Source organism: Siphateles boraxobius, unplaced genomic scaffold (genome assembly GCF_051911475.1).
Source record: "Siphateles boraxobius isolate OS27281-9 unplaced genomic scaffold, OSU_SipBor_1 86, whole genome shotgun sequence".
Lineage (NCBI taxonomy): Eukaryota > Metazoa > Chordata > Actinopteri > Cypriniformes > Leuciscidae > Siphateles > Siphateles boraxobius.
Window position 1 is genome coordinate 9,186,678 of NW_027509215.1, and position 16,747 is coordinate 9,203,424.

The 16,747-nt window shown below is 37.9% G+C and overlaps 1 protein-coding gene and 1 long non-coding RNA gene across 2 annotated transcripts in view; both read right to left on the bottom strand.

Moving 5' to 3' along the window:
- Positions 1-16,747, bottom strand: part of LOC143731373 (uncharacterized) — a 315,959-nt gene that overhangs the window by 237,816 nt on the left and 61,396 nt on the right. The gene's annotated exons all lie outside the window — the stretch shown is intronic.
- On the bottom strand, positions 2,310-14,343 carry rx2 (retinal homeobox gene 2). Its single transcript, XM_077222194.1, has 4 exons — positions 14,096-14,343; positions 12,131-12,521; positions 8,233-8,486; positions 2,310-2,831 (listed from the first exon to the last, which is right to left on the bottom strand). The coding sequence occupies exons 2-4, from the start codon at positions 12,417-12,419 to the stop codon at positions 2,388-2,390; spliced, it is 987 nt and encodes a 328-aa protein (XP_077078309.1). The 5' UTR covers positions 12,420-12,521; positions 14,096-14,343; the 3' UTR covers positions 2,310-2,387.

A 16,747-nucleotide genomic window follows, 5' to 3' on the forward strand; every position in this document is an offset into this window, starting at 1 on the left:
AAACCGGGCTTTTATAAGAACTCTATTTTATTAACGACTTCTTCAATGCACACCTATATAATAAACAATATGTCAAACATACTGTAGAATGCATTTATTTTGCATCAAGTTTTTGTTTTGCACCATTTGCAACCATTTTAGTTCACACAGTGCATAAAAATGGATCATGATATGTATTTTTCGCTTTGCATAGTTACAGTGTCCACAAAGTATTAAAATGATCATGATGCCTCAGTTACTTTTACTCAGAGACTGTATACCATCAACTTCTAGGAGAAGTAAAAAGAAATCTAATAAGACACAGCTTGTTTCTCAAAGTTGTTTGATCGATTCACTGGACATCGTTTGCACATTTAAATGACGTGCATGCGGTTCTGACACCTGTCTGGGACGCCCATTAGTTCAGAGCAGAGGGGCAATCGATAATCTTAAACAATGAAGAGTCCCGGTGGGGAGCCGCTCTTTCCGCGTCCTCACACACACCTGCTATGACAGCAACACAATCCGCTAATGACCTCACAAAGTTTCCGTACTGAGAAATCACTGCTTAGACAGTGTGCCAAACTGTAAAGTGATTCTTTAAGGTACTTTTTCCCCTTCACTAACACTTATAAATGTGGGAGTCATTAGATCAATTGTCAGTGGCCTTTAATCAACTGGTGTTTTAGTCGTCATTTTCACTTGATCTATTGTTTTATCACTTGCCAATTGCTTTGATTTTTACTCATCTAATGCAATGACATTTATTTTTAGTGAGACTAAAAGCATTGCAAATGCTTCTGATTTCGCTGTCATACTTTTTACTCCCTGTTCTTACTTTCTCTTTTAGGCCGTAATCTCTGAACAGTGCATATATATGGCAATAACTACAAAGCCATTGACCTGAATCTGGACCAAATTAAAATTGGGTGTGTGTTTTGGAGTAATCTTTGATTTAAATCATGGATATATTTTCAATTTCATAAAACTAACATCTTTTAGACATAAAATTATGCAAAATAAACTTAAATTTCAGGGATGATTCTGACAACTGTCAAGTACCCAGGCAGGTCATATTTCAACCCAAAAACAAAAGGGAAAAAATGAAATTACAAATTATTAGAAATGATTCAGAAAGCTAATGTGAAAAATAATTATTTAACATTAATAATACTATTAATATTTAATATAATTTAAAATCAATTAATATTGTAGTACTTATTATACTGAATTTAATTTATGCTTATTTCATATATATAATATTCTGTATATAGTAATGATGAGTAATGAATAAATACAATAATAATGAGATTTTACAGCATTACAGTAATTAGAATATATATATATATATTTACAGAGAGAGAGGGAGAGAGAGAGCGTACAGTATTTATAATTTTAATTAAATACAGAAATAATTAGGTTTTACAGCATTACAGTAATGAGAATTTAGGGGGTAAATACATAATAAAATAGGCCTACATTTTCTTCTTGCAAAATATAATGTAGCAATTATAATTACATTTTTTATAATTAAAAAAATTAGGTTCCCTTGTTTTTGGGATGAAATAAAGCCCAGACTTTCTTCAAGAAATTCACCCTTTGGGACTTTTGACATTCATTGTTTGAAACAGACCCCACAGACCCAGTTAAACCTCAGACTTGTTTTAAATGATTATATGATCACGTCGAATGGCAAAAAGGATTGTGGCACTGCTGACCTAAATGCAAGTGATTTAGAAATGGTCTTCACACCATGGCTTGATAATGCAACTACTCATGTAACGTTACAATCCAATAAAAGACATTCTGTTCCTAGGTTCGTTTATTTGACCAAAGTCATTCCTTTTAAATCAAAATCAAGTGATTTCTTTTAATCGATCCTCATGTCTAGATGGTAGAATATGAATTTAACCTCTGAACAGGCATTGAGGTATCAGTTGTCCTGAGCTGCACTGTCCTGTTAAATTAGCCAATGTGCCAAACTTGCTATTGCGAGTCCTCAACCTGGCTCAATGATAAGCAGAGAAGCTTGGCACCGACTGAAACCCAAAATCCTAAGGAGCTTGACGTCTGCGTGTAAGAAGTAAGAAACGCCTTACTGTAGATTCTACAATCCCAAACTGTCCGTGCTTTGTTGCCAAAACTATTTCAAATCCAACGTGCCAAGCAGGTTTGACCATCGGCGTAACTCCAGGTATGTTATATTATGAAGATATCCTCAACCGCTTCATTTAATGAGTTCACGCTTTTGACAAATCTTCATGTTTCTTGGTCGCTTCAATGCATTTGGGTGAACCCTAATCCTAATGATCTGATGCTGGTCATCTCTAAAAAAAAATATATGAAAAATGCATCCACATGTGCTAATGAGATCCCAATAAAATAATGTAATGTTCACCATTTTCCCGTTACATGGGTTGCCAGGTTTTGTCCATGGACTGAATGTGCTCCTTGGCCTTCATCCTCAAAGCTGCAATGCTAGAGCTGCGGTCTACGTCATCCAACGGGTATTTTTCAGTAAATGCCGGGGAACACTGGTAAGGAGGAGGTGGCATTGGTTGCATTCCCTGCACCATTCCTGGAGAAGAGTTCAGAAAGCCTGGGTGACCCGTATATGAGGGCTGGAGGCTTTGGCTTGGTCCCATGAAGCCCGGGATGCTGTGCATAGAAGTGGCACTGGAGAGCGGAGAGGACAACCAGGGGTCCAGGGGTAGAGAGTTACTCATGGGACCCACATTGGGAGCCATAGTGGGTCGGTTGAAGGAAAGCATGGGAGAGTCGTGGAGCTTCATGCTTCCCGTGTCCATTTTTTCTTGCCGCCGCCATTTTGCACGCCGGTTCTGGAACCACACCTGTACGATGAGACAAAGTCAAGAATTATTTATAGGCCTACATGAACCCTGGCACAGAAAGACTTAGGGCCAATCCCAATTCTCTGTCTTACCCCTTCCCCTTAGGTTTGCACATTCACCAGAGAGTAAGGGCTATCCCAATTCTGGTTTTGATGGAGGGGTACCCCTTGGTTTTAAGTAGGCTTGTTTTTAAGGGGTATCTACCACTTTCCTCTTAGCCCTAAGGGCCCTATCATACACCTGGGCGTATGATATGCAGTGTAAAGCAATGCAAGTGTGTTTTGCTAGTTTTAGCCTGACGCAGTTTTAATTTTCACGTCCTGAGCCACGTAGTTTAAATAGCAAATGCATTTGTGCCCATGGCCGTGCTGGTCTGAAAACCAGGTGTGTTCAGGCGCATTGAGGGCGCGTTGCTATTCTGAGGTCTCTGAAACAAACTGAGCCACAATGGCGCAGTATTTTTTTGTTATTTAAAGACTTAGTAATGTGCGTCTATAGGCGGGTCCACAACGCATTACACACACAGGGACGCGCAGCTGCACACAAACATGCCAAATATTAAACATATAGGGTTAGGATAACAATGTAAAGGATTAATATTGTGTACACAAAGATATGGTGGAATCCGGCTTGTCTCGTAGATGGTCTGCGAGCTTTAACCGCGAGCACGAGCAGATCTGTTAACTGTCAGGAGAAGCGTTCAGTTTTTCCACTTACAAATTCCTCCATGTAAATAGTAAATCCGCCATGGCGCGAGCGCAACTGGCTTTTAAACGGAATGTGAAATTTCACTCCGATAGTTTTTTGGGGTTTTTTTGCACGTTACGCCCAAAAAACACACCCGTTACTCTTTAAGAGAATAGGTATGACCCTTTTAGACCATGTGCCAGGCACACCGATCAGTTTTCTCGTCGTTAAACTAGCAAGAGTGGATTCGGAGTGCGCCGTGCACTTTAGAACGTGCAATTATATCGTTAAATTATGGCCCTAAGAGGTTAGGGTGCTGGAGAGTTTAAAAGCACAAATGTGAAGCTTGTCATTTTTTGTAAAGCACTTGATTGATCTCTCCAGTGAGAGATCTGTTTGTACAAATGTTTGTAACGTAGTGTTGCTATTTTCTATCTGAATGAGCTTCTTTTACCTATACTTCTTATCAAGTACTACTACTTGTCTTATCAAGACAAAAGTTGCAGGGTTGCATGGTTGAGATGTAAGCTGAACGACTTGATATAACTTTGCACAAACAATGTTGGTAAGTGAATCGTCCGCTATCATATTAGCAAAGATGTTTAAATATTACGGTTGTACTTTTTAACAACGCATAATGTTTTTTCACAATCCTGTATACCTGTCGATCACCTTGTAGACTTATATTGCAAGAGCATTACTGAAAATATGTGTTTCCCTGCTTCCCACAGTACAAAATGCTAATAAGGATTAGCAGTTAGTTCGGATATAAACACGGAGATTAACTCTCAAAATAGAGTACATTACATTTTGAAAGTAACTTGGTTAAACCTGTAGGTGGCGACAAGTTATTGTTAAAAATGTATTTGTCATTGAATAATTGAGTCATTGAGTCCTTCATTGAAACTGATTTAAAAAAATAATTTATTCAAATTATAGGTAGTGTAGGCTTTTTGCGAGAGGCTAGCAATAGCGAGCTAGCTTTGAAGGCATAAGATCGCACCCTCCCTCCCAAGAGCGTCTCCAAAGCCATGCCTCCTTCAAAACACATGAACACACACAGCCAGAGCAGTCTGCAAAGCCTCACGATAGATAGTGTTAAACTACCTCATGTCTCAAAGCACATTACAATAATAATGAACGTAAACAACATACAGAGCTCTTGTACCACCTGACTGCTGCAGATTCGATAGTGTTGATATAGAAACGCATAATCCGAGTCTAAAGAAGTAAGCAGCTCTAGTAAAGCGTCATGGGTTGACCCCGTTCACACCGCAAGTCTTAATGCTCAATTCGGATTTTTTGCTCATATCCGATTTTTTGTTAGGCTGTTCACATTGCCTTTTAAAATGTGGCCTATATCAGATTCCAGTGTGAACTGTTTGCGGTTTTGAACTGACCCGCAAGGAAGTAAGCGTTTTCGCTTTTATTTCAAAATGTTTGTGTAATGGCAGCCGTAACATTAATGAGCAGGTGCTGAGGAGGAGAAGAATGAAGAGAAAGTGAGCAAAATTGGCGGGCTTATGGCTGTAAATTCACCACAGAGGTCTGTGTGGATGCAGAGATGAAGCCAGGAGTGGTGGGAATGTGATGTGAATAGTCAAGTTTTTAATTTTACTGTCTGTGTCTAGGGCTAACTCGATGGCGCATATTTTGTGACAAATGTCGATGTAGATTGACGTAAAAGTCGCATCAAATTCACCTTGGTTGTTCACAATGCGGGCACATTGAAAAAAATTAGACCTGGGTCTGATTCAGGACCACATATGGAAGTGGTCTAAATCTGATTAGAAAAAATCAGATCTGGACAAGATTTGAGTGTTCACACTACTTCTGAATAAGTTTGACCTGGTCACTTGACCCCCAAAACTCGGATTTGGGCCACTTTTGCCTGCAGTCTGAACGGGGTCTTAATTACGGTTATGACATGGGGCCGGTTTCACAAAGATAGACTTTGACTATGGCTTAGATATAGTAGATAATCAGACTTTAGATAGACATTAAATCAGACCGTTGCACAAAGCACTTAAGACTCTGTCTATCTTAAGTAGGACTACACTGCAGTGCATTCTGGGTAAAATAAGACATTTTTCAAAAAAAAAAAAATGGAAATCGAGTAAGCGCATTCAAACGTTCAGTGCAGTTTACCCCAGCGTAAAACGTGTTTGTTGGAGGAGTATAACAGTCACAAGGACATTTTACTTTGGGAAATTTAGCGGAGAATGTAGTAACAAGAAGAAATGTTTAATGTGGTTAAACCAACCGTTAATCCAACCGTTGAGCGGAGCGTTAAAGACGTACAGAAAAGAAAAGTCCTCATTATTATATATGTAGGTTAATGCGGTCCCTAAAAACCCTTTACCTTCTCATAGCTCTCTCCATAACGTCATCAGCAAACCACAAATTATGAGTCATTTTCCCTTTTCTTTTGGCTGTTTGTAATGTAACTGATTGTTACTGCTGGTTGCCAAGGTAACAGAGTCTTAGACCTGAGTTAGCCTGGGTTAAGGTGTCTAATTTTTTTGATATAAATTAAGTCAGTCTTAATTTTTGTGAAACAATCTTACTTGCATTAGACTAGTCTATGAGCAAATTTTAGACTTGTCTAACACTATAGACCGGTCTAAAATAGCTTTGTGAAACCAGCCCATGGGGAAAACGCAGCGTAAACTCGTTGTTTTGGTTCAGGAGGAAATCGGGCAGGCCACGTAGGCATAGTACTCCAACCAATACCATTCTCTTATTAGACCAGGAGGATATATATACGTGGCATTACTGCTCGGAAAGCATACTCAAACTGCTCGCAACCCTCCCCCTCGTCACCACTATAAGTATCAAGCATATTACTGTAACCTTCTGGCTGTCGTCTTCTTTTGTTTCAGATTACCAAGGCTTTAAAGTCCTAGTCATGGACATCATTGACACTCATCCTCATAGCCATGCTACAGTATAGACGTCCCGGGATTTACTGCCACGTCTACATGTTAACCCTGTTTTGCTTTAAAGGGGCACTCGGCAACTCTAGCTATTTCTTCGCTGATTTTCACTTTTGTTGTCGCTTGTTTTCTCAACGAGCTCCCCCTACACCTGTGAGGCGTATATTTCACAACAATGTCGCAAAAAAAACTCACTTGCGGCCCCTCCTCCCCCTTTACCGCTGCTCATGTGCATTTGTTATTATCGGAGCCGGCCAACTTTATTATGTCTACTGAGGCGGGTAATACCATAGATATGGGTAATACATCATACACATTGAGGGCGGCGTGTGTGTTTATGTCGAATTGTTTGTGTTTCTCGTTAATCCGCATGTTGCAAGGTTGGTTTTCCGCCTGGGAACGCTGGAGGAAGCGGGGAAAGTCACCATTCTCACCGGAATAGGTTATTTAACCATCCAAATGATTTCTAAACGGTTTTATTAAGTTGAAATAGTTGCCGAATGCCCCTTTAAATACATTACTAAAGTGTCTTAATCGTCCTTTATATCAATCAAGCTGATGGTTCTATGGGGGCTTAATGCTAAAGCTCTGTATGCCATTAATTAGCAAGCAAGCAAGCAACTTTATTTATATAGCACATTTTCAAACAACAGACGTTGCCCCAAAGTGCTTTACAAAAATGATAACATTGAAATCGTTCAACAAAACAAAACATCACTTATTCAAAAGCTAAAGAAAATAAATACGTTTTTAAATAAGACTTAAAAGTGGCAATCGATTGAGCTGACCTCACGTGGAATGGTAAACTATTCCAAAGTTTGGGACCTACCACAGAAAAAGCACAATCTCCTTTTGATTTTAAATGACAACGAGGGACCTTTAAAAGCCTTTGATCGGAGGACCTAAGAACTCTAGAAGGAGAGTAGGGAATAATAAGATCACTGATGTACTGGGGGGCAAGGCCTGTTAGGGCGTTGTAGACAAACAAGAGGACTTTAAAATCAATCCTGAATTTAACCGGAAGCCAATGTAAGGATTGCAGTACAGGAGTAATATGGTCTCTCTTTCTCACCCCCGTTAAAAGCCTTGCCGCTGCAATTATGGAGCAAGAACCCCCATAAGGAACTATACGATGGACTGTGTTTAATAAACTCAAGTGACTTGCCAAAAGTGGTCCTGTCTGAACTGTGAAAGGCGACATTGGTGGCATTCGGGGACTGACTTCTGTATAATTCGAATAACTCTGCATAGCCTCACGGATCACGCTGATGAATACATATGTTGACAGGCAGGTAGGACATCGTATCATTGTGTTAGGACTCAATGCGATGATTGGATGATTTCAAAATGTAAAATTTCTTTGGTCCTGAGACTTCCACTGAAGATGAACTGCATGTATGCTTTAATATTTAAACATCTTCTATTATTAATTGCAAATAAGGATGTGAAGAGAGTTTAAACCAGTATAAAAAAGTGTTTATAAAACAAATACCTTTAATTAAACACTAAATTAAACTGCTGCAACTAACATTATGTCATAACCTCTAGTATATTACATGTTATTTAGTTTAGTTGTCTGTTCAGAATGGTGGGAGAATTCTCAGTTTATCCAGAATCGTGCAGCTCTACCATGTAATGCCCTATCATTACAAATAAGTCCATTACAAATCACCCCAATGTCAAGGTTGTAATGAAATTACAATTACATTTATCACTACGCCTCTACAGAGTCTATCTAATACCATTAAGTGTCCCAGCTTGTATTGCCCAAAGCTTACCTGAACTCGAACTTCTGGGAGGTTGACTTTCATAGCTAGCTCTTCTCGACTGTACACATCCGGGTAGTGGGACTTCTCGAAGGCTCGTTCGAGCTCGTGCAACTGATAGGTCGTGAAGGTGGTTCTGTTGCGTCTGTGTTTCTTTTTAGGTTGATCCTCATCGAGAGCATCCGGGGAACGGCTGTCACTCTCCACATTGCTCCGTGGATCTCCCAAATCTGCATCACACTTCTCCGTGGAGAAAAGCCCAGTATCTACAGCGCAGGGACAGATAAAACGGACTGCTATTTATTTCACAGGTAACCTTGTAAAGTCCATTAAAGAATTAATGTTGCTAATGGGTTTTAATGTGGTTGCTTGGTCCTTCTGAGTGGTTGCAAGGGTGTTCTGGGTGGTTACTAGGGCATTGCTAAGAAGTTGCTAGGGTTTTCTGGGTGTTTGCAACCGCCTTTCTAGGTGGTTGTTTATTGAGTTTTTTTTTTTTAAATGAGTTTTCTGGGTAGGTATGGCATTTCTAGGACGTTTCTATGGTGCTGTGAATGGTTGCTAGGGCGTTGCTAAGAAGTTTCTATGGTTTTCTAGGTGGTTACTAAACCATTGCTAGGTGATTGTTAGGGTGTTTTGAATGGTTGCTAAGAAATTGCTAGAGTTTTCTAGTTGGTATGGAATTTGTAGGACGTTGCTAGGGTGTTGCTAAGAAGTTGCTAGGGTGCTGCTAGGGAGTTCTAGGTGGTGGCTAGGGTGTTGTTAAGAAGTTGCTATAGTGTTCTATGTGGTTGCTAGGCTATTGCTAAGTAGTTTTTGTAATGTTCTTGTCTCTGATATGGCTCAGGTCACTCCTTCAGTGTAAGTCTGTGGTAGGGCTGTGCGATTAATTGTAATTGATTTTTTAAAAACGTACACACAAAAATGTTAAAATGCCTTTTTGGAGAGTATCCACGTAAACACAGTAAGTTATGTCTTAAGTAAACGTACACAGTTGAGAATGCATTTGTAACTGTACATTGGATCCATGCATTTGCTCTTAAAGTGACAGCAGCCTAATAAACCTGCTGCTGTCTGTCATTAATGATGATCAAACAACAAAATGACAAAGGAAAATCACACACTGATTTTGACTGAATAACTTAAGTAGCTTTAATAAGGATTAATCTATATTCAATATGTACATTTAAGACTATGCAGTGTTATGTTACATTTAATTATTAAATTTTTTTTTGTTGTAGGCTATTTATTATCTGAATACCACTGCATATTTAATTTGTACTATTACACTATTTATTTAATTGTATTTTCATTCTTGTTGTATTTCTGACTGTTTACTTGTCATGTCATTTTTTAGGACCTTTTTCTTACATTAGTTAACCTAGTTTTTGATAATTGTGAAGTTTCACTGATATTTAAAGTTACTCCTATTGTGAAATAAGACTTTGATCATATCGCCCACCAATAATCATGTTTTCAATATTGACCAAAAAATTATTTTTGCCATAATCGTGCAGCCCTAATCTGTGGGATATTTTCCAACTGTTTTATCATCCAACAGGTGCAAACAATGCATCTGATCACTTATAAAGTGACAGCACACCTCTCCTCAACAAGAGGAATCATTCATGTCAGCAGCAAAAATACTTTTATGTTCTTTACAAAATGGTACAGTGATGGAGTCAGATGTTAACCTTTCGATTTTATGAATACCTAGAAAATAAGAGATTTGTGAGTCCCATCACTTCTGTCATGGTAAGTAAGTCTTATCAGTAATCCAAGCACGCATATGTCACCGGTTAAACCTGTAGACCTCATGTGGCCAAGACTGCTAATCCAACCGTTAAGAGGTTCACTCAGAACCGCAGCGTTGTGACTGAGAGGGCCTGACAACAGTGGAGATTTTCATTTCGCGGAAACAGCTAAGAGCAAACACGAGCCACATGTTGTGGTGAGGCAGATCCAGGTTGAATCTAATTAAATTGGGCAGGATTAAAATCAGATCATTAGTTCAATGTTAAACGTTTTGCTATACACAACTTTCATGCACCAACTACATGCAGTGGCACTGATGTCTAGGGTTAATTGGAGTCGTTTTGTAACCTTGTTTCATTATTTGTTTTTAAGCCTGTGAAATTTAAACACAATACCAGAGTAAAATTATGATATAGATTGGAAGATAATATGCATAGGTTTAAGTTGCACATGGTTTAAGTAGTTTCACAAAATGCCACTCGACATAATTTTGTCATTAAGTTATTAATGTAATCACTAGTTACAGTGATAAGCATTAATCAGGCTTAGCACTTGCAACGCTAAAATTTACTCTGTTTTCACAATAAACCAGGACAGAGGGATGTGGAATAATGGGATATTATTTATTATTATTAAATATAGTTGCAGAGGCCAGATGCATAAACAGCCACTATGTTAAGACTGTGTGTGTTAAGAACGAACTAGCAGATAGTTAGGATTAATCAGTCTTGCTTTTCTGATTCAAACTAGACCCATTTTTATGTACACTAAATTTTATGCAAGACCTTTTTATGTAACTTATTTTTAAACGTTATGACCAGTCTTGAAGAAGCCTTTTTTTTTTGCAGTATATGACCACAGGTTGTAACAATACTAACTATTTACACTATTTTACAGTGATTGCTACTATTTATCTATGCAAATGTATTTAGGCAAAATATTAATATATAAGTATAATATAAATATTAATAAAAAATGTATTAACATGTTTGACAATAATCCAAGTGGTCAGAAAACATTCATTTTACTTAAGTTATTTAAATGGTGGTGTTTTCTAAAGTCATGCATCACTATTGCTGGTTTTCAGGATTAGAAATCTGAACAAACCTGTAGTCCTAAGCATTACATTTCGGTGTGCACTTCGTCTTGTACAGTATGAGTGATTCCTCATATCATGTGTCTTGTTATAGAGAGGTGTGCTTTTAAATTAGTAAGTTAAGTCATCAGACTTAAATAGGTGAAAAAAATCCCATAGACTTACATTGAAAATGGACTGGAGCCAAATCTAGATCACATAGACTTGCAGGACTCTTTTCATGCAAGAGAAACGCTTTTCAGAAAATATTGTCTCCTTAATGCACACAAATGTAAACACATTTTCATAGCAATACATAAGTTAATAAATAAATAGAATGACGGTATTGAAATACACACTGACAAGTTGTGTGACAAAACCAGCACTTTTTGCATCCAGCACTCTCACTCTTAGAACTAAAGGTTCCGTGGGGTTCTATATAGAACTCTAAGGTTCTTGACTCAATTTTAAAGAGCCATTTATGTCAAAAATGTTCTATGTAAGGAGAAACGTCATAAAAGTTTGTTTGTTTAACGGGTCATTTCAATTTCTTCTAGTGATAAAGTATTTATAATTCATGAAATCTCAAATTAAACTAAAAAATGTATTTAAAAATACTAATAATTAAAATTATATCCATAAAATGATCCCATTATGGAAACCACTAAAAGATATACATGTGTATATATGTGTGTATACATACAGTTTTGCACATACCCATTGCAAATCAGGTTTATTGGCAAAATTTACAGACTCTTGCAATGAACAAATCACAAAATAAATGTTTCAAGTGGCTTTTCCAATTTCTACTCAAATATATTTGCGCACACACACACACAAAAAAAAGAAAAAAATTATATATATATATATATATATATATATATATACATACATATATATATAAAAAAAAATTTGTGTGTGTGTGCAAATATATTTGTGGAGAAATTGGAAAAGCCATATATATGGAATATATATATATATATGCATTATATAGAAACTTTTCCTCTAAGAGTGTGATATTTTTGTGCTTTTTTCTTGATTCGGTCAAATGAGATGTCATTTAGTAAACCAACAGATTCTCACCGTGATACGCTGACTGCTGTGCGCTGTCTGGAAGACTTTGCAGGTGACTGTAGGGGTCAGAGGTCACTTGTTTCTCCTGTTCTCCCAGGTCCACTCCATCTTTGTGTGTGTCGACAGGCCCGACCGGGTTGAGCAGAGGATCCTGGTCTTTACTGAAGCCCAGAATCACGTCGATGCTGTGAACGCGGCCTGCCATGCCCGACGCGCCACCTTTACCCAGGTCATGATAGTTGTCCGTCGAGAGGCAGCCATCGTCCACCATGTTCATCGTATCCAGTGACAAATGCATCCAATCTGCCCTTACAGTAAGTCTCCTCGAGGAAACCGCGCGCAAATTATGTCCAAAAGACGATCCGGTTCCAGTTTATCGTAGAGATTCTCTTTCAAAGATCTGTTCAAGAAAAGCAGGGGTTAATAAGACATTAAAGATGTCTAAACCTTTAGTGCATCACTCAACAATTTCTGACGGTGTTTATAAAATCAGGTGTTAAACTATTGTTATAAAATGTATGATTCTGTACCTAATTAAGATAACATAACATATAATGCATGATGCATTCACTGGAGAAAATCACAAATGAGATCCCTGTAATATCTCAGTTGTTTCTCTTAGTCTGTTTCATAGATGCAAATTCTCTAAAGTTTCTGAAACTCTCAACAGTGTCTCAAACTGTTGCCAGATTCGAATAATCTGCAGTCGAAAGTCAGAGATAAGAACTCAAACATTTTTTGTCAAATTATCTGAGCTTTTCATTTTATAGCTCTTTACTCTTAATGGACGACTAACTAATACTTATTTGTCCTCTGTGTTTGAGGTATGCATCTTTAATAATCTTTGAAAACAATGTCTTATATGTTGTACTGTGTATTGCATATATATTGTGTGTTGTTGTATAGGTATTATATATTTTATATGTAGGCTACTATAAATTAGAAAAATAATGCCTATAGTTATCCAAGTATTAATATTCTGCTCAAACACAGTTTTATTCCTGCATCTTTTGCATGATGATAGTTTTCTTCACATTGGGACAGAATTGGCACATTAAATTTGTCATGTGAAATCTGCGGTTTTGACCATTTATGTTTTACATGCCTCAATAGTTTTGATTAAAAGACAACTAAGGCACAGAGTTCCGATGCTTTTTTCTCCTGCATTGAAAATGACATGGAAAATGACTTTATATGTTCTTAACTGCCGGTTTCAATCCTTTGTTCCCATCCATCCCAACTTTATTGACAGTGAATCCTTATGAGGCCTGTGTCGGCACGTTCATTTTCACAAATGGAGTTTCTATTGAAATCGTTTGAAACCACACAGAAATTTACTTCTTATGTTTCAATCTATGCAATGTACATGTTCAGTCAGAAGATAAAAGAGTTAATAAAGTAATTATTTTCCATCAACCGAAAGCATGTATCATGTATTAAAATGTATTCTTTATGTAAACAATTACAAATTTAATTATCTTTGTTTAGTTTCTGTGAAGTAGTGATGCTACTTTTTTGTCTTATGAATATTTCAAATTTAAGATAGTAAGATTTAAGAAGACTAAACTTCACACTTTTTTCCATCAAAATTTTGGTTTATCAGAATCATACGAGCCTAGTCGTCAACCTATTATAGAGCTGCGTTGTCAAGTTTTAGAATTTTGTAGAATTTTTGAAATTTCTGAAAAGTTTGTGGGCAAAAATGCTATTTAATATGTGTAATATATTATTTTACTTAGTTTCTATACCAACTGTATATGCATACAGACATTCAATAAGATAATTAATTAACACACAAATCAGTGCAATCAACCAAAAGTACTTTATGTAGACCGTTAAAATTTATATGTTTTAAATATAGAAATAGAACTAAATAATTGAGTCTTATTTGCCTAGTTTCACATAATAATGATGCATTTTAAAGGTAAATTAAATTGAAATGAATCTAGGAAGTTTTAAATCATAAAAACGCACCTTTTTCTTCGACTTTATGGCTCATCAGAGTCACACAAGGTTGTTGCTTCCAAGCATCCCAGCAAATGATAGACCACAACTTTTTACCCACAGTGCACCTTAAGATGGTGCCGTAAAATGACCGTTAACGGCTCCCAAAAGTCCCAAAAGTGAGGCGAAATTCAGAAGCACTCAGATATATCCCATTCCCAGAGCATATGGAGGTCTTGATCTTTAGGATGAAGCCATGAAAACTGTCCTGACGTGCAGAGAGCCGGTGGCAAGAGGAAAAGACTTAAGAGGTTTAATAATGGGAATCCTTCCCCTTTAAGGATGATTGACAGTTGTTCTCTGCTGGGTAATTGCACTAAACGCTGGCTGTGGTTTGGACACAGAGGGAGGCCTGCGCTAATGAAGCACCGACAGAAACTCCTTTCAACACTCTTTTGTCTAAATGAGAATGGCGACCTACTGAAAGTGTCCTTTAATCCCCAACTTAACAAAGACGACACACCATGTATTAAGATGTGTTTTTCTTGTGCAGCCAAATGCCTTCAGTGCTTCACAAAAATGATCAACGTAAACAGGTGTACGTGGAGACAAAGTGTCGTATTGCTGACAACCCAAACAGGTCATTTTTTAAAACGGTGTAAGTCATTGCAGTTTTATTATTGCTGTTTTTTTTTGTTTGCTATGTGCATAAGTAGTGACATATATCAAAAAAATCTTATCTAATTCAATCTGACATTCAAACAAGTGTCTTTCTTGCAATAAAACATTTATATATATATATATATATATATATATAGTATTTATATATGCACACACATAAGACATGCATATCTCAACAAATATAATCTAATTCAATGTGACATTCAAACAAGTGTCTTTCTTGCAATCCTTTATATATATATATATATATATATATATATATATATATATATATGCACACACATAATTTATATATATATAAAAAAAATATCTTTGATCATCTTCTAACAAGGCCACATATTAAGGTCTCGGTAGATAAGATAGTGAGAAAACGATCAGTTCTCGTAATGAACATGTTTGATGCAGCAGAAATGGGCAGGAATAAAGATTTCAGTGACTTTGACTATAGGGCCAAATTGTTTTGGCAAGGCGACTGGGTCTGAGTATCTCTGAAACGGCAAGGTTTGTGCGGTCAGCAGTTATGAGAATTTACCAAAAGTGTCTGAGGAGGAATAAACCACAAACCGGCGACAGGGTGTTGGACACTGAAGCCTCATCGTGGCATGAGGGGAATGAAGACCATCCCGTCTGGTCCGAGCCAACAGAAGCTCTACTGTGGCACAAGTCACACAAACTTTTAATGATGGTTAAGGGAGGAATATGACACAACACACAGTCCATCGCAGAAGACCAGATCAGAATGCCTGAGCCTACAATGGGCACGCGAGCGTCAGAACTGGACCTTGGAGGAGTGGAGAGGTCACCTGGTCCGATGAGTCCTGTGTTCTTCTACATCATGTGGATGGCCGTGTATGTATGTCTACATCACACTCCCTCCACTAGCCGGTGGAGGGAGTGTGATGTTCTGGGCAATGTTCTTCTGGGAAACCCTGGGTCTGGATATCCATGTGGACGTAAATTTGACACGTGCCACCGACCTAAACACTGTTGCAGAGCAGGTACAGCCCTTCATGACAATAGTGTTCCCTGGTGCAAGTGGCTCTTTCAGCAGGATAATGCACACACTGATCAGGAATGGTTTGAGGAACATGATGAAGGGTTAAGCTCCACCGATCTCAATCCAGTTGAGCATCTCTGGGATGTGCTGGACCAACAAGTTCGATTTACAGCGGCTCCACCTCACAACCTACAGATTTTGAAGGATCTGTTAACGTCTTGACGTGTCGGTGCTGTTTTGGCTGCACGCGGCGGACCAACAGTATATTAGGCAGGTGGTCATTATGTGGGTTTGTATCATAGACTGTACAAAACAATGGACGTAGTGTCCGTGACGTCACCCGTAGGTTTCTGAAGAGCATTTTTGAAGCCCAAAGTGGGCCGAGCCGGCCGTCGCCATCTTGGCAGCGTCACTCCCGGATAAACGAACAATTTGGTCAAAGAGACGATTAGCAGAGGTGATGTGACGCTAACAGAAAGCAGACAAACAGCTAGTAGTGACATCAATCCACCTGTCACTCAAGTGGCCACGCCCTTACTTATGCAGAATTTTAAGTCTTACTATTATTTAAACAGATGAGTTATAAAAAAAATCACCCCCCTCACAGTCGTCATGAAGGGCAAAATTAGCTATATAGACCAAAACCACTTGGGTGTAAAAAAATTTCTATGGGATTTACTCTCTTTTGGAGCCGGTCTCTAGTGGCCGGTCGATGAATTGCAGTTTAAGTCACTTCACTGTAAATACACTCCATTGAACATTTCAAATTTCTATTGACTCTTAACTTATGGAGTTCTCAATATGAAAAAAATCATCACTGATGTTCTCGACTCAAAGTTGGAACTTATCTGGATGATGAATATACTTTTCTGACAGATTGGCTTTACCCGGCCTTAATTACTCTAAATTGACCCCATGTTGCTCATTAGACTCGGAACTGACCTCATCAAACGATGCCATGCTTGACCTTAAATTACCAAACAAACTGCTCAGACTCTTCATTA